Genomic DNA, 21,890 nt, shown 5'->3' on the forward strand with positions numbered 1-21,890 from the left:
CAGGCAAGTCAGTCCCTCTTTTATCTCCTGCGACTTATAAGTCTGAGCAAGGTCTCAATGATACAGTGTATAATGTGTTCACTGCTGAGACTTAAAATCTTAATGTAGATAAAGGTACTTTCCAGTATTGGCCAAGGACCAATTAATTAATCTGAAAGCAAAACATTCGGATGCTTGAATAACAGTACCAGCTATCCAAAGATGAATTCGGGAACAATACGTTCTACACGACCGCATAGTTTATGGGGTAATGGCTTGTTTTCAGATATTCTGAAGGTGTGGTCACAAGAGGACATGCTTAATTACTGATAATGTCTTTGCAGAAGGAAAATTAGGGCTGGCAGCATTCATTGCCTTACAATAATAAATGCTTTTTACTAATAAAAAAGTATGTAACACAGTTATGACTAGAGCTTTGTTTTGTTTTTCTTGTGTCTGCAGGTCAGCTTTTTGAGATGCTTTGTTTGCGTGTGTAAGGGGGCTGTAGATGATCATAGCTTTGAAAAGCATTTTTCTTGACCTGACATGAATTTGAAAAACAAAAGACAGCGTAATTATTGCTGGTTTCAATATTTGCTTCCATTTTTTCCAGAATCACGATTGGAAGGTTGGCTCTCTTTGCCTGTCCGAAACAATACCAAAAAGTTTGGATGGGTTAAAAAGGTAAGAAGCATGAGTCTTTGATGGTGTTGTTGTGACATAATATTCAGTGCTTATCAGCAGCCAGCAATAAAATATTAAGATTTTTCCATGATGTGCTTGCTGCCTTTCTAGAGGATAACCATGTTTATCTCTCACCATTTGAGAGGTTGGCCTGTTGCGAATTATAAACAAAAATTCTCTGAAGAGTCTACCTTTTGTCCCCTCACACCCCAAGAGGCAGAGAAAGCTGGAGGGGATATAAACTCACACACAGTGAAGAAGGAGCTACTGACTGCCTTTCTCCATTTGATGCTTATTTCTCTTTATTAGTGGCTAACTTTCCCTAGGTGCATGGTGGGGGGTGGGGCGGGGGGACATGGAAAATTAGAATTCTCAGCCGGCAAAGCTTTCATGTGGTGAGGTTACTGTAAAATATAAACTATAGCCAGGCTTTATGTAAACAAATCTAAAAGTTGAAGATATGTTAAGCTTTTGGGGGAAGCATTGTTTGGATCCAACCATCCTCCAAGAAGCCTTCCTCCAACTTTAGTCTCTTTTCTTCCAAAGAAAGGTTGGGAGGAGTTGTAGGAAGGCTCATTCCACCAGAGTAAGGATTTTCAAACTTTTCTGAGTGAACTGGGAGGATTGGGGTAGGATCCCACTTGTTGAATTTGCAGCTACAGATTAAAGGGGAGTTGGAGTAGTTGGGAGACAGAGATACTTGCATATTTTAATAACCCAGCAGTAAGATATCCAATTACATTTGTAAATCTGTAAGACTTAATCAGAGGCAGATGATTTTGTAGAAAGGAGCAGTTTAAGAAATCTGGTCTATTTTTTATCAGCCTTGCAAACATCATTGCTTTGTGAGTTTGTTCTCTTCCTTGTAACTCTCATCTTGGTCTTATACTTGTTTATTCTGTTGTGAAAATTGCAACATAAATTATAACTTTCTAGCATAATACTCATAATAATAACAACAAATAATTTGTTATATTGATTTGTTTTGTGATGTACTTTTACCCTATAAACATGTTGTTATGGAAGAGAGATCACTTAAAAATAAAAAATAACATTTGTGACAAAACCTGTGCTTATACTCAAGTTATGCCCCTATGTTTTTTCCTTAAATAGTATGTAGTTGTAAGCAGCAAGAAGATCCTCTTCTATGACAGTGAGCAAGATAAAGAACAGTCAAACCCTTACATGGTGCTAGATATAGAGTAAGTACTGTTGCATGACTTAAATTTTGTTAACATTTTAGGTGAATAACTTTGGACCTTAGGAAGATATGACCTTAGCCAATAGACAGCCATAACCAGTTAAAAAGTTGTGTCCTGTGTGAGTAAATTATAATTTAAAAGCATAAAATTGTATAAGAATAATCCTACTATATAAAAGGCTAACTGTATTCCTGACAAGACATGGGCATGAATCGAAATATGAATAAAATTTCATGATGAATTGGGCTGATTCATGTATCACAAAAATGTGTTTCGTGGGGCCGCATTTTTCACGAAATCCACAACTTTTGGGCCTGATTAGTTCGATTCGTGAATGCCTTGTCATGCCAGACAGGCTGGCGCCAATCAATTGATTCCCTAGGCAATATAGGCCCAGAATGTCTGCAGGCCTTTTGTTGCCATGAAAACCCCAATCTTAGCCCACATAACTTTGATAGGCAGCTCTCCCTGCTAACCTGAGAGCTCACAGTCTGTTCTATGAGAGCAATGAGCAGGGGGGAGATGGGCCTTCTGTAGCCATGAGAACACCAATCTCATCCAAACCCTGTTAGGCAGGTCTGTCTGCCAACCAGATAGCTCCTGTTCTGCTCTACGTGAGCATTTCTTATATAAGGCACAGCTCTGTACCTCCTGCTTTCAGTTCCTGTAGACAGAGGGAGAGGAAGGAGCTGTTGCTGGGATTGGGAGTGAGAGAGTGAATTTGGGAGCTTTTGGCTGGATTTGCTGGCGCTTCAAAAGAGACCTCTTATTTTCTGCTCTTGTCCTTGCTGGGAAGGTTGTTGGATGAGAGTGCCTTTGAAGTCTCCCTGTCAGTTTAGCATCTCTGGGTATGAAGGGAGCTGTTGTAGGGCCCCAGGATCTGACTAATCATGAGCCTATGAATTGTTTTACAAAATGGGACAATTTCGTGAAGGTTTATGGTTCGTGGAATGCGACAAACCACAAAACTCAGGGTTCTTTTGTTCCCATTTTGTGCCCATCTCTATTCCTGACAACTCGCTTCTTACCCTGGTGAGCCTCCAGATGGCGCTGCCATGGAGGGAAACCCAGACGAGGCAGCCCGTCCCTCCAGAGAGTGCACCGTAGCAGGAAGCCCAGGCTGGGATCAGGAATGGAGCTGGCAGCAATGCCCACCCCCTCCCTTCACCCAGCTGGGATCAGGAGAGGAGCAGGTGGCAATGCCAGCCCCCCCCTTCACCCAGCTGGGATCAGGAGCAGATCAGGAGGCAATGCCTACCCGCCAGCTTCACCCGCTAGCTGGGATTAGGTGTGAAGCAGGTGGTGATGCCCCCCCCCCCCCCGGCCGCCTTCACTCAGATGGGATCAGGAGCTAGGGTGCAGCTGAATGATGCTCAGCATCAAGGGAGCACCCTCCCCATGTCCCCACCCCAAGCAGTACAGCAGCTGGCTTAACTGAACTCCCTTCATACATAGGTGCCTTGAAGTGCTAACCAACTTTTCCTGATCATCTTGTTTATTTTAAAATTCTATATAGTTCAGGTGGGTAGCAGTGTTGATCTGCAGTAGAACAACAAGATTTGGGACCAGTTGCACCTGAGAGACCAACTGGAAATCTAGTTGGTCTCTTAAGGTTCAACTGGACTCAAATATTTAAAATTCTAATTATTTTTAAAAAGGCTTTGAAATAACTAACAACATACATTGTTACTTATTTATTTTCAAATAAACAACCCTGACTCTGTTATGAACCAGCAGTTAGTCTGCCAAAACCTGGGATGAGTCTGTCCTGGCCCTGAACTTGACAAGCGCTACTACTAGCTTCACACTTGCTCCCTCAGTTAAGACCTTATCAGTTCACGCTAAACAAGTCTATTTAAATAATTTTAAAATCTCTGATACTGTATGAAGCAGGTGAGAAAAAGGATTCTTTCACAGCCAATTAAATATAGTTCCCAAAAATTCCTGTTCTGCCCTGAAGTGACCAGCTAATCCCATATGATGAATGATGATGATATACATTCTATATTTGCCAAGCTTTAAAACACTAGTTGCTTTTTTTAAAAAATGGATACCTTTAAACCTGTAATTTAGAGGTTGTAGTGAGCCTACTAAAGTAGATTAGGAGGGGTTGTTCATTATATAGTATAGTTTAGGCTTTATTTACATTTTATCATATTTCTGCTTGTACAGCAAATTATTCCATGTACGGCCAGTGACACAAACGGATGTATACAGAGCAGATTCCAAAGAGATTCCTAGGATTTTCCAGGTATGCCTTTCAAAACTCATAACTCTAAAACAAAACATAAGATTGAAGGGTGGGGGGAATGAAGTGGCATATCTTTGTCAATGACTAGAACTTATTTAATTGATGTTTTTGTCCTTATGTATTAACTCTGAAAAACTCTAAATTGCAAAAAGCTCTCTGTAACTTAGATCAAAATTGTGTACTTCAATATACTTAGGTTTAAAAAATATTAAGTAGTTGGTTCCCTCTCTATCAGGGCTGGATCTAGGGTTGCTGGCGCCTGGTGCAACCCTTGTTTGCCTGTCTGCATGCACAGCGCGCACGTGCTCCTGACGCTGCGTGATGACATCACACAGGGCGGGAGGCGTGCTGTCCACGTGGCAAGCCAGCTGACCCAGCACCCAGTGCCCCACGGAGCTGGCAGCAGCGGTGGCATGGGCAGCTGAGCGCAAGGCTAGGAGGCCCTCCGCGTGGTTCGCCTGCCCTATGCCACTTGCACGGCAAGCTGGCCAACCCAGCGCACAGTGCACTGTGGAGCTGGCGGCGGTGGTGTGCGCTGGGGCAGCTGACTTACCACGTGGGTGGCTGAGTGCAGGACTGGGAGGTCCTGTGCGCGTGACAAGTCAACTGCCCCATCGGCGGGGCAGGCAAGGGCTTCCCAACCCTGTGCTCAGCTTCCCGTATGGCAACCTGCAGGGCGCTCTTGGCTGGATCTAGGGTTGCTGGCGCCCGGTGCAACCCTTGTTTGCCTGTCTGTACGCACAGCGTGCACGGGCTCCTGACGCTGTGTGATGACATCACGCAGGGCGGGAGGCGTGCTGTCCACGTGGCAAGCCAGCTGACCCAGCACCCAGTGCCCCACGGAGCTGGCAGCAGCGGCGGCATGGGCAGCTGAGCGCAAGGCTAGGAGGCCCTCCGCGTGGTTCGCCTGCCCCATGCCACTTGCATGGCAAGCTGGCCAACCCAGTGCACAGTGCACTGCGGAGCTGGCGGCGGCGGTGTGCGCTGGGGCAGCTGACTTACCGCGTGGGTGGCTGAGCGCAGGGCTGGGAGGTCCTGTGCGCGCGACAAGTCAGCTGCCCCATCGGCGGGGCAGGCAAGGGCTTCCCAACCCTGTGCTCAGCTTCCCGTGTGGCAACCTGCGGGGCGCTCTTGGCGGCTGGCAGCCGCGCCCGGCACCCCCTCTTTGGCGGTGCCGTTAGCAGGCTACCCCCATGCCCCCCCCTCAAACCAGCCCTGCTCTCTATCGCATATAATGTTTTCAATAGAAATCCATTCTTGCATTACTACTCTGTAGTTTCAAATCATTTCTGTTTAAGTTTGTTAGAACTGCAAGGAGAGTTTGTATCACTGTAAGAGTGGCAAATGGGATGCATCCTTCTGTATCAGTTTGTCAGTTTTTCATACTTCTGGGTTGCTTTTAGACATGTATAAAAGCTTACAAGCATTTAGGGAGAGAACCAAGTCTCTGCAGTGTACCAAGCATGCCTTCATTGCTTCCAGCTTTGACACCCACACATTGAATGTTACAGTTAAATTGTTGTCCATAAATCTCAAATTGCATAGGTCTAAATTACTTAAACACAGTACACTGTTTAAAGTCATGAAAAATATGGAAATGATGGCACAGTTCAGGCATTTGCATATTTATGTGCATATGTGTTAACCAAATATTATAACTAAAGTATGGGCAAGACACTTGCAGTGATTGAATTACCTCTGTCATTGCTCTTCCATCCGAGCTGTTCTTTTTCTACTTTCATGTTTTGTTTCTACACATACTTCTTGCAACAATATTGATTTTCTTTGGGGATATGTCTTGTGTCTTAAGTAATCCTAGCTTGGTCTTTTGTTGTTGTTGTTGTTATAGATCCTGTATGCTAATGAAGGAGAAAGCAAGAAGGAACAAGAATTCCCTGTAGAGCCAATGGGGGAGAAGTCCAATTACATTTGCCACAAAGGACATGAGTTCATACCTACCCTGTATCACTTTCCAACCAACTGTGAGGCTTGTATGAAACCACTGTGGCACATGTTTAAACCTCCTCCTGCATTAGAATGCCGTCGCTGCCATATCAAGTGTCATAAAGATCATATGGATAAAAAGGAAGAGATTATAGCACCTTGCAAAGGTACCTAGCAAATAAATACTTAGTATAACTTTGGCTGATCTGTTAGGACAGATCCAATGCAACTTGTGAAGTACCAGCAGAATTGCTTCCAGGAGGAGACGACTCCCCTACTTTTCATTGAGGGAGGAGGGAGTCTATTAATTTGTGTTCGTTAACTTAAAATGCCTTTATATTTCTATAGCTTTTGAAATGTACTTGGAAAACAGGGTGCAGTTTTCAGAATACATGGAGTAAATACTAGCATGACTTCATAGCAAGAGTTTTCAGGAGCCCATTTCCACTTAAATTTTTCTATCAAGGAATCCCTGTGCCTTGTGAAAGATTTTGAGGCTAGTTCTTTGTTTGCAGTCACTTCATCCACAGTGCTAGGATGACCTGTTGGACTTCATTGTTGTCCTGCGAAAATTGATTTTGCATCCTAGAATATATCCAGTATTGCCCTCTGACTTTGCCTGGTAGATGAAGGTAGGCGGCTAGCTGTCTTTCAGGGAAGATTGCCATTACTCCAGTGTCACTGAGAATCCCTGTAATCTTTAAACAATTTCCAAGGTTCCCTGGATCATAATTTGAAAACTCCATTGTTCTACATCACAGCAGCCAATTTACCCCTGAAGCCCAAACCAGACTAAATGTTCTGCTAATAAAAGGGGTGTGATAATTACCACTAATTCACTGTTCCAGCTACAGACCCCAAATTGCCTCATGCTCTTCCTGAGGGTCCCTTGACACCCAGGAGCAGCATTTGGGAGAGATCAGTAATGACGATGACAACAACAACAGCATGCAATTTATATACTGCTGTTCAGGACAACTTAATGCCCATTCAGAGCAGTTTACAAAGTGTGTTGTTATTATGCTCACAACAATCACCCTGTGAGGTGGGTGGGGCTGAGAGAGCTCTGGAAGATATGTGACTGACTCAAGGTCACCCAGCTGGCTTCAAGTGGAGGAGTGGGCAATCAAACAGGGATCAATTTAGACATAAGATTCTCCCAAATATCTCTAGATTTCCCCCTTTTATATTAAAATCCTTGTTAGCACCGGGACTAAATAACCCATTTTGGCAACAAACACACAATATAAGATTGATAGATACTTGTTAGCATCCTTGCAACATATAAGGGTCTTATGTAGGGGTGTGCACACTGAAAATATTCAGATTTCCTGCTTCGGGTTTACCCAAAGCAGGAAAACCATTCGGAAATACCCAAAATCTGAAGCAGCAAGCTGAATCACTTTGGAGCTCCTCGGCCCCGACATCAGCAGGCGAATGGAGCGCCCGGCGGGGGGGTGCAGGCTTAAGCCTGCATCCCCGCTGCCTCCTTCACCCTCCACTGACGGGGCTGAGGAGTTTCCTGGCCCCGACAGCGACGCTGGCACTCAGCCGCTTGTTGGGGAAGCCCCCGACAAGCAGCTGATTCAGGGGTTTAAATGCCCCTTTCCCTGCCGCTCGCAGCAGCAGGGAAACAGGCATTTAAACCCAAAGCTTCCCAAAGCATTACAAATGCTTCTGGAAGCTTTGCTTTGTGATTTCCGGATCAGGTCCAATTTGGGTATTTTACCCGAATCGGATTCCCGAAGCGCACACCCCTAGTCTTATGAATAAACTTGAATTGGAACAAAAGACATCAAAAAATTCAATGGTTTCTTTATTTGCAGCTTCAAATCAACAGATAAATCAACATTATTTAAATAATGAATACCCCTAAAACTGATTTTGAAGAAATCCTAGATTCACCACTAATATCTTGTAAAGGTCTAATATCCGAAATTTACAATATTATATTAAATACATGCAAACAAAAGACTCTTAATTATCAAATTAAATGGTCACAAGATTGCAAAACTAATCTAACATCTGAACAATGGCGTGAGATATGGTCAGCAAATACCTTCAATTCTTCTGTAATTGTTACCAGATTGCAAACCTTCAAGATCATAAATAGGTGGTATTTGTTGCCTAAGAAACTCTCACAAATCTACTCTTCTTTATCTCCATAATGCTGGAAAGGCTGTGGGGAGATTTGTACATTCTCTCACTGCTGGTGGGAATGCCAACATGTTAATTTTTGGAAGAAAATTCTTAGCGCGATTAAAGATATCACTAATTATACAATTCCTTTAAAGCCGGAATTACTCTTTTTAGATCAATGGGATGACATTCCCATCCCCAAAATAAGAAAGGATCCTATAGCAAGTTTATTAACAGCTGCAAAGAGTGCCATTGCAACTCATTGGAAAAGTAACAGTGTTCCATCAATACTTGATTGGCATAATAAGATTTGGGATCACTTTAGTATGGAGAAATTAAGTAATAAAATATACCAAGCCAGGCACTTTCCTAAAAGTACTAATTTTCAAGAAAAATGGTTTCCATTCTTCGAATATCTGGAAAACAATAATATCTGGGCTATGTCAAAGATTTATAAATTGATTATTGAATGGTTATAATGTAGATCTTAAAAGTTTATTGTCATCTCGGTTACGCTACATTTGTACTTAGTAATTGTTATTTGATACTTGGTTGTGTATATTATCATCTTGTTATTTGCAGAGTTATACTATCTTGTAACTTAGCTGTTTTTTTATCAATAAAAATATTTAAATTTTAAAAAACCCGGTTCTCCAGATTAGAGGCCCGCCACTCTTAACCACTACACCAAACTGGCTGTAGTGGGGTGAGGGGGCAGGAGCATTCTGTTCCATTGATTGTGGTGCCTTACTTGGATCCAACTTGTTTGTTTTATATTTGTCGTCCTATTGTTTGGAACAGGTTTTTTTGTCCTTGATAGCTTTAAGCTCAGTTCAACCAAAGGTAAAGCACCTTTTAATTGAATTGAAATGTGCGCTACTTTAGTTGGTCACAGCTGTTGTCTGAAGGAGCAATATGTTCTGCTTTTTATTTAAATAGAGTTCATTGAATTAACGTGTCTGCACTCTGAGATGTTAATTTTAATATTTCAGTAAATTATGATGTTTCAACGGCAAAGAATCTACTTCTGTTAGCCAATTCTACAGAGGAACAGCAGAAATGGGTGAGCCGCCTAGTGAAAAAGATTCCAAAAAAGCCTCCAGCACCAGATCCTTTTGCACGATCTTCTCCAAGAACTTCCATGAAGGTACAGCCAAATCAATCTATTAGACGGCCAAGTCGACAGCTTCCTCCAAACAAACCAAGGTAAAAATAACTGCATGTGAAATAGTTAATATGGCAGGTTTAATTTTTTTTCTTTTCAGATTAGTTGCATTGGACAGCTCATAAAGACAACTTTAGACACTTGTTTCTCTAAAAATTGTTTATGCATTTGGGTCCATCATGGAAGTTTTTATGACTTTTAACAAAATTTATTTAGCCTGCTTGTCTTAATGAGATGGTCACTGTTCAAAACCTCTTTTCAAAAGTGGTCAAAGAAGAAATGGTTGGCTGTATATTGTAAGAGCTGCCAGTGGAAGTTTAATGCTATGGTGTAACTCAAACCCTTTTTATTTTTACTAGTAAAATCCATTCGTTCAGCAAAGCAATAAAAGGATTTTATTGGTGTTAATGGAAGCATTGAAGCAAAGCATTGCTTTGTATTTAATTACTTGCATTCCATACTAATCAGCAATATGTTTTCTTCTGATGTGTTCCATTAAAATAAAGTCACCTGAACTTGAAGGTGAGACTTCCCTTTGCTTCAGAGTCTCAAGATATATTCAGATTGTGTTGGACTTAGAATTCCCATTATATCAGATCAGACCATTTGCTTTACCACTACTGCCCATCTTCATTCGGTGGGGAGGCAAGGAGCCTTTTATGATGTTCTGTCCCCAGGTAAATGCAAGTAAAATGTGTGTGTGGTAGCAAACATTTTACCTTTAAAATAGTCCTATAAACATTTTCTCTACCAAACTTTGTCAAACACTTCCCTGATTTTTTGTGTTAAGAGTAAGACTTATTTCAGATGTAACAAGAATTGGCCCAGGAACGTTTTGGCTGGCATGATCCCCCTCCCTTATGTATTTTATTCACAGTAGTCAAAGCAAGCTTTAGAGGTTTTTTTAATGTCTAAAGCACCATCCTGTAGTTGTTCCAAGATTCCAAAATCTGGCTTAATACTTACTGGTTGGCAGGAAAAAAACAAGCCATACATTGCTAATCTGGACATAACAGCAAATTATGGGCCAAAATAGATTGTGCGACAGGGGTCAGCCACCTGCAACCCAACTTGGGTCATACGTATCTTATATCTTGGCCTCAAGACTTGTCACAGAGTTGAAAGTATCTAATTATACTGCTGCATCTGAAAGAAGGAGGGGAGAGTGCACAAACCCAAACCCAAGACACCCCCCTCCCCCCAATTTGTTAAAATAGTGGCAAACCCCGGCTTGTCCTTATGTATGAACAAAGCAAGCATAATGGTTATTTTATCTGTATCCTATGTATAACTTGTTATGTAGGTATATAAGCCTGCTATCCCTAGTAACATGAACCAACTATACATATTTCAGCTTTGCATTGCATGCAAACAGTTTGTTTTCTTTTTAGCAATCAGATCAGTGCCAGAATTTATCAGATTATCTGAATTCCCCTGCCTTTGGCAACTCTGTGATGCTATGTATTGCTGTGGTATATAGCGATCCATATCCTTCAGCAGTGGTGCCAGCCATTGTGTTTCTTGGTGCCCACTTCCCTTTTCTTCAAATCAGAGACCCTGTCCTGCTTTCCTGTATCTCTTTGCAGTGGGAAGAGCTTCAGGGTACCCCAGGAGGCATCAGACCTTTGGGTCTATAGGGAGTCTCATTACCAACAACTGTTTCCAGTATAGGAAGACACTTGGCTTGGATTCTCCCAATGTTTTGTGATTGGTGTTGCCTTGTGTCAGCCATTTTGTGGTGTTGCTCACTACCTGTTGTCAAAAATCCAAAAGGACTTCTGGTCCTAAGAGCCTTAGTAGAATAAACTAGAAATCTTAATTGGGCTCAGAAGTCTTTTAGGTAATCTATGTGGCTTTACTATAATAGTATTTCAGTTATTCAGCATACGAGGTTTCCCCCACATCCTGCACAGTGAGCTTAGAATAATCTTCAAGAGTAAATCTTACAGAAAGTATTACCTTTGTTCTGCCTTGAAGTTAATGAAAGCTCGACTGATGATTTCTGGATCCGAACTGGAGAAAGTTGAATACTTTTCACTTGTTTAAAAAATGAATGAACATCTACCATATGTTTTGGCTCTTACCTTTTTATCACTTATTTATTTTTATTTTAGTTCTGGGCCTGTTCTTCGAATTATTCTTCACTGATTTTTTTTTCTGTACTATGTGTTTTAATATTTCAACAGTAAGTAATAGGGTCCTGTGGTTCAAAAGCAAATGCACGTTAAGTGTGAGAACTAACAATAAGGGAGCCTAAATGACAATATTTTTGTAAGGCATGTATATAATTAGTTTAATATCAGGGGTATGAAGAATAAATTGATGTAAAAAAAGTAAACATATCAGCATCTAAATGTACAGAATGTTTATTGTCCTGCGATATCCTTAAATCTTACAATTCATGCTGCATTCTAAATGTTTTTTAAACCATCAAAATAAAAATAGTATTGTCATTTAGCAACACTCAGCATTGATTTTATTTTTTAGAATTGCATGAAAGGCGTCTTTTGTGCATTTCATGCTTTGTCTTGTTGATACATAGAGGATAATGTTGCAAATTTATGGTTAGTATATGATACTTTTAGAAATTGGTGATGGTCTTGAGTCTTGCAGGTCCAAGGACTTCCATCTGTGGAGTACGACTTTCATGACTTCCCCTTCCCATGGCAGCCTGGAATTCTCCCTGAAATCCTGCTCCAGGAGGAGAGGGGATCCCCTCTCCTAGAAGAGGAATCTTGGGGAATAGGATTCAGTCTGCCATGGGAGTGGGGAGCCATGAAAATCTTGTTCTGCAAATGGAAATATTTGCATCTGCAGAAATGCTTAGCTGGATCCAACCCTCACTTTGTTCAACTGGCAACCAGTTGCATTGGTGTAGGTTACATTTACACTTGAAGGGATGATACCCTTTGGACTGGAGTATGAGAGAGCAGCATTTCCATTTAATGTGCTCCCCTAGTTTAATTATACATTGAGTGCTCAATGGGAAGGGAAAAATTATTAAAAGTAATCTGTGATACTTATTTACAAATGTTGGAGTCTCCTTTCCATGCAGAAACTGACTGATTGAGGAGAGGTATGAGATTAAAAACCACGTGATGTCTAGCACAATTGTTTAATGGCGAAAGAGGAGCTCCTTCTCTTTGATAAAAAGCACTTTTTCTTGGTGATACAATCCTGATGGTGATCTCAGTGGAGGCAACCAGCTGATCTAGCTAGTTGGCTTCCTTAAAGGGTTTTGGCAGAGGCTGGGAGATAGCTAGAAGACTTCCAAGGGGGCCTGGGGGACCGCAACCACATCAGTGTCCATAGCATCTATGCCATCGTGCCTCAACATGTAACATGGCCATGATGGCAGGGCTGTGGTGCAAAGGACCAATCTCTGGGTGGCAGCAAAAGGGCAAAGCCTAGCACAGAGCCCAACCAGGGAAGGGGCAGGGCCACAAACTGCGGGTCTGAGTTTCTGCATACGTCCCATCCCTTAAAAGTACAGGCTGCTTTCAAACAGAGATGGGACACTTGACAGATGGGATGGGTGGGAAAGGGCCCCTGCAGTCAGCCCACTGGGGGCAACTAGAAATATGACCATTCCATGGCACAGTGCATGAAGGGGCCAAGAGCACAAACCCCAAGAAAATGGTACTGGGAGGGGATGGGTACACAGCTACCCAGCTGCCTGGCACTCCATGGTGAGGATGCCTTCTCATGGGCTGCCAAGGTGCCTCTGGATCATACCTAGGCCAGTCCCTTCAGAGGCAGACTGGTAGAGCAGAAGCTACTGTGGGGCCATGAGCCATCACCACAGCTCCTCGAGCAGACATTTGGTGTGTGCTTGCCTGTCATAAGTGACAGCCACCAGATCCTCCAGGTGACTGGTGGCCATTGCTATGGATGCTACCATCTCCTCCATCCACTGGTGATCCTGAGGCACAGAGTCCCTCCACTCATTATAGGTCTCCGACAAGCTCTTCCTTGATCGCTGCCCACATGGAAGGGTGGAATGCACTGAGCTGGCCACAGGACTTCTGCTTGAGGACCTGGAAGGGGCTGAGAGTTCCCTACATCCCCCTGCACCATGGTGGCCACATCACCTGGGATGTCTGCCCTGTCCATTTGATGGTCCCCCTCATTATCTCCTCCAGTCCCCACCCACCTTCTGAAGACATCAAGTCTGCCAGCTGTCTCTACAATACTCCACAATACCCGGCGTCCAGAGGATGACTATCCTGGCTGCCACAGTCTGTCTCAAAGGGAACGGGGCAGTCATCCAAGCCCTGTGCAAGGAGCTCGAGCCAATGCTCTAATGCACTCTCCCCTCGGGCCATCCCTGTTCTGCAGAAGGTTCTTCTTTCCCTCTTATTCCTGGCAAAGGGCTCCTTCCAAGGGGTCGTGGTTGAAGTCCATGAGGTGTTCCAGTCATTGGTGAGCTTCTGCCTTCACACTTTCCTGGATGCCATGCTGAGGCTCCTGCGGGAGCACATTTGTGCTTCCCCACAGAGGAGGCTGATCTGGCACCCGTCATGACTGGATTTTCCAAACACATGGCAGTCAGAAGCATGTGTGGATGGGGATCAGTGCAGGGTCTGCCTCCCAAGTTGTTGCTGGACTTCTGCTGTGCATTGCATCTAAATGACTCAAAGGTCCAGTAGCACCAGAGAGACCACCTGCAGCCAATCCACCTGGCCTCCCAGAGCCAACTGTCCTGGATGTGTGACAGGACAGGGGCAATCTATAGAGGGGGCAAGGAATTGGGGCAGGAAGGGCTGTGGAGCTAGTATCAGCAAGGCACAAACAAAAAACAACCCTGACTCTATTGAACAGCAAATCCTAGAGATGTCCAATAATGTAGCAAGGTGCCAACTCCCCGTGACCATCATGGTGAACTGCTCCCAGGGCGCATGGGTAGACTGGCTAACCCATGTGTTGTGCCACTTGCTTCTGAGTGAGGCACACTGCCAGGTCACCAGAAGGTAGGCTGGAACCAACAGGCAAGCAGAGGGTTGGGGACAGCCATGATCATGGTCTGAGGTAGCTCTGTTAAATCATTTTTAGCACAGAGAGAGATGAGCTGCTAAGGCATGCAGTAGAGGCACTGTTTTTAAGAGAACGTAAGAGGTAAAAGAATGCTATGGTTTTACTTCTCTCACTTTTAAAATAAATATTTGAATAGTCAAGGCTCAATGTTTCCCGTGTACCATTCACATACCCAACTAGAAGCGGTCCTGTGGATCTTCTTAACTAACCTCAGGTTAAAAAGTGGCATGGAACTGACCTGATCAGACATTGGTCCCTTTATTGCAGGATTGCATGTTCCATAGCCCAAAACAGTCTGAAAGGCTGGCAGGAGAAAGGAGGAGGGAAAATAGCACTGGGGGAGACAGATACAGGCAGATCGGTGAGAGAGGCAAGAGGCGAGTTGGAAAAGCTGGATGGGGGTGGAGAGCGATGTGGGTAAGAGATGTTGTGAAGGGAAAGAAAAGCACAGATACTGTGGGGAGGAGGAAAGAGATTCTCCCCTCCCACATCCTTGCTTATGTATCTACATGCAGGCATACACATAACCAATGTTCAGACCCATATAATTAATCAACTGAGATGTCAGCCCTACTCTTAAACCAGGGCAGCATGGATTCATTTTCTTAGGCGGTCAGCTTCAGTGATTTTTTTTAAAGAGGAAGTCAGTAGACTGATCCATTTATGTCTACATTTTTGGGGTACTGAGCCTAGTTTTACCAATCAATGGTTCGCAGTTCCTCAACAGGACAGGATTTCTGTTTGTGGAAAAGTGTCTCCTGATTCCTCTGTTTCATTGCATCCCCCCCGTTTCTGCCCCCCTATGCTGGTCCCAAGGGTCTGCTGATTTATAGGAGCAAAATATCAGGAGTTTTTTAAAACTCCTGGATACATGCAAGTAGAATTTATCTTTATTTGACATGCATGTTTTACAAATAAGTTTATATATGCTTCAAAACACAGACTAGGAAAAAATGCATATTGTAATGCCTTTTTATCATGTTGAGAATGTTTTTAGTGAGCTGTAGTTCATAAACTTTAAAACCTCCTTTTCCAGATTGCTTGATTTGGCATTTAAAGACTGGGATTGGTCATTTGATGATGTTGATGATATTGATGTTGATGGTGATGATGATGATGATGATGATAACGATGTGTTTGATTTCTGAAGAGCAAAATGGGGTGAATATCAGTAGGAATGGATTGGATTTCTCAAAGCATGCTGTTTTGTATTTTGCCTACCAGATAAAGTGTGTGAGCTTAAAATTTCCACTTATGAAAGCCATTTTATACTTTAAAAAATTTACATCCAGAAATATTTCCGTGACCTCTGTTCCTAGAAAAAAAAGTATTGCTTTAAATCCATAGATCCATCTTTGGTTTTCATAACTTGCTTTTTCAAGTATTTATTTCTAAGTATTTGTAACCAGCTTTTGAACAGTCAGCGCTGTAGTTTTGTTTAGTCTGGGTTTCTGCATGCTCCGAGGTGGGCAGCAACATACATCTTTTAGTTGGTAACTTGCATATTGTTATCCCAGCGAGTGTTACAATATCTACGTATGACTTGGCTTTCTCTGTGATGATGCCTTTTTACAAAAAGATTTTTTAAAACATTTATGAAGAGCAATGTGCTTTGCAATGCATGTAAATAGTAAGTGTGCCGTGATGTGCCTAGACAAAATACAGTTTATTAGGTACACTGCAAGTAACGATGTTAGCATGTCTGTCTCAAAAGCATATCTAAATGGGCATGTAAAGATATATACAAATTGCAGGTAGCTTTTCTTTAATCTGAAAAGCTCTAGTATTTCACTAACTGAAGGCATATCTAGTTTAATGGGAGGGGAAAGTCAGAGTTCAAGACTTTTTCACACCTGGGCTCCCTTTTCCTTTTCTGCTCTCCATCCTTGAAGTTACTGCCTCGGAGTTGGGGCCAGGCCTGCTTTTCCAAATCTTCCTCCAACCAATGATAATTAAACCACATAAAACTGTTCTCTCTGCATTGCTGTAGGGGTAATAAATATGATTCTCCAAAGTGGCAATTTAACCCCACAGTAGGGATTTATCTCCTCTTGATTAAATCTGTGTTGGCCAGGATAGGAAGCTTAAGAGGAAGGTCAGTACAAATGATCTGTTTGTCAGGTAGTTTACATGAACAGAATGGTAAGTTTCCATTTATTCAATGGCTGACTTTTATTCACACGATACTTTCCTGAGTGCACACAAAGGGAAATCATAGATTGGTTCTGGTTGCAGTAGCTTTATTGTATATGTATGAGAGTGGGAATGCTGTATGCTTAGCCTCTTTCAGCTGAGTGGGAAAACACTGTAGCAAAACAGTATTTGCTGTTCCTTTTAACAGCAGAGGAATTAAATTTAATAGCAGTTTATTGACCAAATGTTTCTTTCCTTTTTCTTTTTCAGCTAACTGCCTTCTGTAAATGCAGTCACTGTTGAAGGTGATTTTCTTCCCATTGAAATGACTGAAACGCTGTATCCCACAACTAATGATAAATATATATCTATACAACTATTTATATATAGCTGTCCTGAAAGACAGTTATATATAAATCTATAGCAGAGGTTTACAGGGAGGATTTTTTTTTGCTGCAATACAATTTACTAATAATTCCTGAGGATTTTTTTTTAATGTGGCTCCTTTGCATGACTGATCACATTAGGAATGGGCTGTAACTGTACAAAGATACTCTTAAATTCTGCTCTTCTGCCTGTCTTGGAAGAACTCACACTACATTTCACAAAAGGATTAGAAAGTGCAGGAATACAAGAAGAATCCATCCCTTATCCAGCTTCAGTAAAGAAATGCCACCAGCAAGGTTGCGAGAAGAAATGGGGTGGGGTGCGGGAGGGAGAAGAAAAGAGTCTGTCACACTGATGACTGAATCCTGAAAAAGTGACCATATACTGTGTGTGTGTGTTTGTGTATGTGTATATATGTATATTGTATTGTACTGTAATGCTGCAAGAGGGTTTAAAAAAACTTTCCACTTTATTTTTATACATATTAATCACATCCCATTCACTGCAGTTGCAACTATGCACTTGTATAAAGCCATATTTTTGAAATTCATATCATTCATTCGTGTATATTGAAAGCTGCATGTCTGCGTTCAGCAGATTAAGTATAAGAAGAGTTCTAAGCAGATGCTCGTTTCATTTACTTTTTAATGAGCAAGTCCTGTTTTACTGGTCTTGAATGCCTTAAGTTAATTTTGTTCCCTTTAAAGTCTATGCCCATTCTAGATATTTAAGAGAAAAAAAATAGAGGTTTACCAGCTCTTAGAATGCAATTTTGCTTTGTTGCAGAAAAATATAGTGCACTATGTTTACATATAATAGTTTATATCAATGTCAGTCTATTCTGAATGTATATTGAATGGGTTTGGAAAGGAAGGAGGGATCAGTCCAATACTGATTGTCTTGCCAAGAAGCAAGAGGTTCTTTAGGATTTGACATTAATAAGCATGCCAGTGTGGAAGGAAAGCATTTTTTTAAAACAAAGCGAGTAAAAGACAGAGACATAAATGCATAATCAAGACAAGAGTATACATACAAAGAAATAGCAGGGAGAACATACAGCATTTCAGCACAATAGCATAGCATAACAGAACAGAGGAAATATACACATAAGACCTGATAATTTGCAATGCCAACTTCAGTTGTCTGGGACCCCAAAAGACAACAGGCAGACCCCTATGGCCAATTTGTGCCCAGCATGTTACTGGTCTATTTGGGCTGAAGTCCAGTTTGAGAGGGAATTTACTAAGACTTGTATAGGTTAAACTTACATATGCCCCCCCCTACATTAATCCTGCTGTTTAAAGATAAGTTGATTGTCACAAAGGGAAGGTTCAAGACCAAAACATGCTCTCAATGTCCAAGGCCAGCTGATAAAGGGGGTACCCTGGCACCGGTTCAAGAAATGATTGCCTGCCCCCCCTTTCAGTCAGGTGTATTAATTTAGTATCCTTGGGGCCACTTTGCTTGACCTCTTTGGGAGTCTATATACCTTGTACTTAAAACACCAGCAAGGCCAGAGTTTATGTCAGCAGAAAACAGTATAGCTTAGCAAGGCATATTCAAGCAAGAAATCATATTCAGGCCCTGGCATGAACAGGGCAAGATGGCAGAACTGTTGATACACCAACTAACTCCTCGATATACAATATTCTTGTGCAATGTCACTACACTGATTTTCAAATCAATGAATTGGTAGTATTACAACAAATATATAGCTTTCATACATAAGTGTAACTTTTCCACTGAATCCTTTTTACAAACCTCAATATTTGCCATTGACTGTATATTCCCCTAACTAAGTGCTACAAAACTTCATTCTGCCTTTTTTTTTTTTTGCAAACTATCAAAGTGTGTTTATTTCTGGAAAAAGATCTAGCTAATTTTGCATTCTCACCAAACAATATCTAAGGACTGTCAGAAACCCTGAATTATTGAAACATACTGTAGATGTATTTTAAACTTTTAAAAAAAATCTTGTTCTCTTAGCACATAACTGTAGGAATAGGAAGATAATTTCAGCTATGTGTTTTTGAGAACATCGCTGGGAGGAAAAGGCCTTGAAGGCACTTGATCTGATTTTTTATTTTAATTTTGTTCAAAATATACTTTGTGACCTCATTTATGCAATGTCCGTAATTTATCCCAGAAAATGCATGTTTTATACAACTACAGTATGCTATAATGTTAAACATGTTGGCAGTAAAAAAAAAAAAAGAAATATTGTAGCCTTCTCCTCGGTCTCTCTTTTTTAAACTTATACACATATATGCATATATATGTTGTGTGTTATAGTGTGCTAATGAAATATATAGAATGTAACGTTTCAATGAAGGAAATAAGACATTTCACTAGATTTGTTTTCTTTACTAACAGGAACTAGGTATTTGGAAGGAGAGAACCAGGAATTGTGTAACATCACAACTATGAAAATTGGAGTTGGGCTCATCAGAGCCTTGTAGAGAACAATTCACCAAGCAGGACTGCTTTGCAATTCCTGTTTGCTTTAATGGGGCTTTTGCAGGAGTATGATACAACAGGTTTAATTTCACAGTATGCTGGCATCCATTCCTGTGCTTAACCCCATTGAAATTAATAGGAATTGAGAGAAGATCCCCGTAGATTGAACCTGTAAGCACCTCTTTCCACTAATACATTTTGACTTACCAAATGTATAGTCAATTATATCATTTATGCGCATGTTTTTTTTAAAAGCTGTGCATCCCATCATTTAAACTATACTATACTTTTTATCATTTCAGTTATCCTTGAAGCCCCAATGCTCACCAAAGGAGTGTTAATCATTTTGCCTGCTTGCTTTGAACAGCCAGAGTACAGCATATTTTAAGAAATGCGTATTTTGCATACAAAACTTATTTTTAAATACGTGGACAATAAAAACTGTTTCCATTCACTGAAGGCATACATATTTTATATATAAATTGTTAATTGTGGGAAGTTCTGAATTGGAGAAAAAATATATTTTTAAATAAACTATTTGAGTAAGATAAAAATCATTCTTGATGTTGGCAAGTTGATACCTAATTTTTTCAAGAGTTAAGTGTACATGTGGATCAGTTATATAGAACTATCGGTTTTGGATACCAAATGGGGAAAAAAAGATGGCTCTCACCATGATTATGAGGAAAAGTCATGTTGTTTAACTTATAGAAGATTTCCAGTAACAAAGATGTTGCTTGTCCTTACAACATATTCAGTACTCGTTTTTACTTGTCTGAATACTGTGGTCTGGTGATCCTTTTGCTGAAGGGTGATCTCATCAACAGTGGTCTCAATTAAAACATATATTATGCAGTGCTCAGATGTGTGTCAGAGGACTGAAGCATGATTCTAGTGTGGTCAAGGAATCAAATTTGCAACATTACTCTGTAATTAGTTCTCCATACAATTGAGACTTAAAATATTAAGAGACCTCTAAAGTACAAAGAACCCCGTGGCACAGAGTGGTAAGCTGCAGTACTGCAGTCCAAGCTCTGCTCACAACCTGAGTTCGATCTGGGCAGAAGCCGGGTTCAGATAGCTGGCTCAAGGTTGACTCAGCCTTCCATCCTTCCGAGGTCAGTAAAATGAGTACCCAGTTTCCTGGGGGTAAAGTGTAGATGGCAGGGGAAGGCAATGGCAAACCACCCCATAACAGAAGCCTGCCAAGAAAATGTTGTGATGCGACATCCCCCATGGGTCAGTAGTGACTCAGTGCTTGCACAGGGGACTACTTTTACCTTTTTAAAGAGAAGCAATAAAAAAAATCCCAGCTCATTGTCAGTTTTCTATGCAGGCACACATGGAACTGTCCATGTGAGGTCCCATTAATCAGTAGATTATGTAGCTTTAAATCTGTAGAGGGGTGGCCTTCCCCTCTGAGTGCGTGCATGGCTGTTCGTACCCATTCCACACTCTGGGAGAGGCTGTGCCCCAACCCTGGGTTTCTCTTTTGCCACTAGTTGGAGCTCACTGGCAGTAAGCTCTTTTGTGCTAATTTGGTTGGTCCTTATGTATTCCCACTGTTTTATTTGAGGGTGAAGAAGAGAAAAAGGGAAAACTTGTAAGATCATGGCTAATAAATCCTTATTTAAAATGTGCACGTAATGTGGTGCTAAAATGACCAAGACAGATGGTCATTCTTTTTGCCTCATTTGTCTGGGAAAAGAGCATAACGTTGATGCCTGCAAACGTCAGGCTTTCATGCCAAAAGCCTGTGCTGAGTGAGCTACCAGGATCAAAGCTGCTTTTTGGGAAACAGCACTCTCCAGCACCAGTAGACAAGCAGCAAAATCCTCTGCCTTGGCGGAGCTTGTGGACTGGCCAGATCCAACTCCTTCAAACACCTTGAACCCAAGTGTTGTGGGTGCATTTGCAACATCCCAGGTCCAGGAACCCTTCGAAGTAAGTCATGAGAACCTGTTGTCAACACTGACACCAACAGGCTCCCACTTGGTTCTGAATCCTGAGAGGTCAAGATCCCTGGAGGTGAGTGAGCCCATTTGTGGGATTCCGGAGCCACTCAAGACAGGAGCTAAAATCAAATTGAAGCATGCCTCTAAAGGAAAAACTTCAGTCATTAGAGGGAAGCATTTACCTGGAGGTGGATGACCTCAGAATTGTAGATTCCCCCCACATACGATCAGCTCATTTCAAGACCCCATCGGTCTACTCGGGGGAGGAAGGTGAGCTGACCCATCTTTGCTTGGACCCGGTACATCAGGTACCTACACAGGTGTCCCATCTTGTATCCCCTACACCAGGAATGTTGTGCACACAGGTGTCCCATCTTGTATCCCCGTGACAGGAGCATGGAGATGTATACTGACTGGAGTTGACTGAATTTGTCTCTGATCCTCCAGCACAAGCATCAACACGCATATCCTAAGGGTAAGCTTTCTGAAGAAGGGGACTCTAACTCGCAAAAGCTTGTACCCTGGAAATCTTGTTGGTCTCGTAAGGTGCCACTGGACTC

The 21,890-nt window shown here is 41.8% G+C and overlaps 1 protein-coding gene across 1 annotated transcript in view; it reads left to right on the top strand.

The window, feature by feature from the left end:
* Positions 1-19,932, top strand: part of ROCK2 (Rho associated coiled-coil containing protein kinase 2) — a 119,296-nt gene extending 99,364 nt beyond the window's left edge. Inside the window, exons 27-33 of the mRNA XM_054969922.1 lie at positions 593-663; positions 1,777-1,865; positions 4,038-4,116; positions 5,966-6,227; positions 9,192-9,405; positions 15,435-15,559; positions 16,802-19,932. Of these exons, the coding sequence (XP_054825897.1) occupies positions 593-663; positions 1,777-1,865; positions 4,038-4,116; positions 5,966-6,227; positions 9,192-9,405; positions 15,435-15,546 (827 nt within the window). The 3' untranslated portion in view covers positions 15,547-15,559; positions 16,802-19,932. The remainder of the gene's footprint in view (positions 1-592; positions 664-1,776; positions 1,866-4,037; positions 4,117-5,965; positions 6,228-9,191; positions 9,406-15,434; positions 15,560-16,801) is intronic.
* The last annotated feature ends 1,958 nt before the right edge of the window (positions 19,933-21,890 follow it).

This window comes from Eublepharis macularius, chromosome 1, assembly GCF_028583425.1.
Source record: "Eublepharis macularius isolate TG4126 chromosome 1, MPM_Emac_v1.0, whole genome shotgun sequence".
Taxonomy (NCBI): Eukaryota; Metazoa; Chordata; class Lepidosauria; order Squamata; family Eublepharidae; genus Eublepharis; species Eublepharis macularius.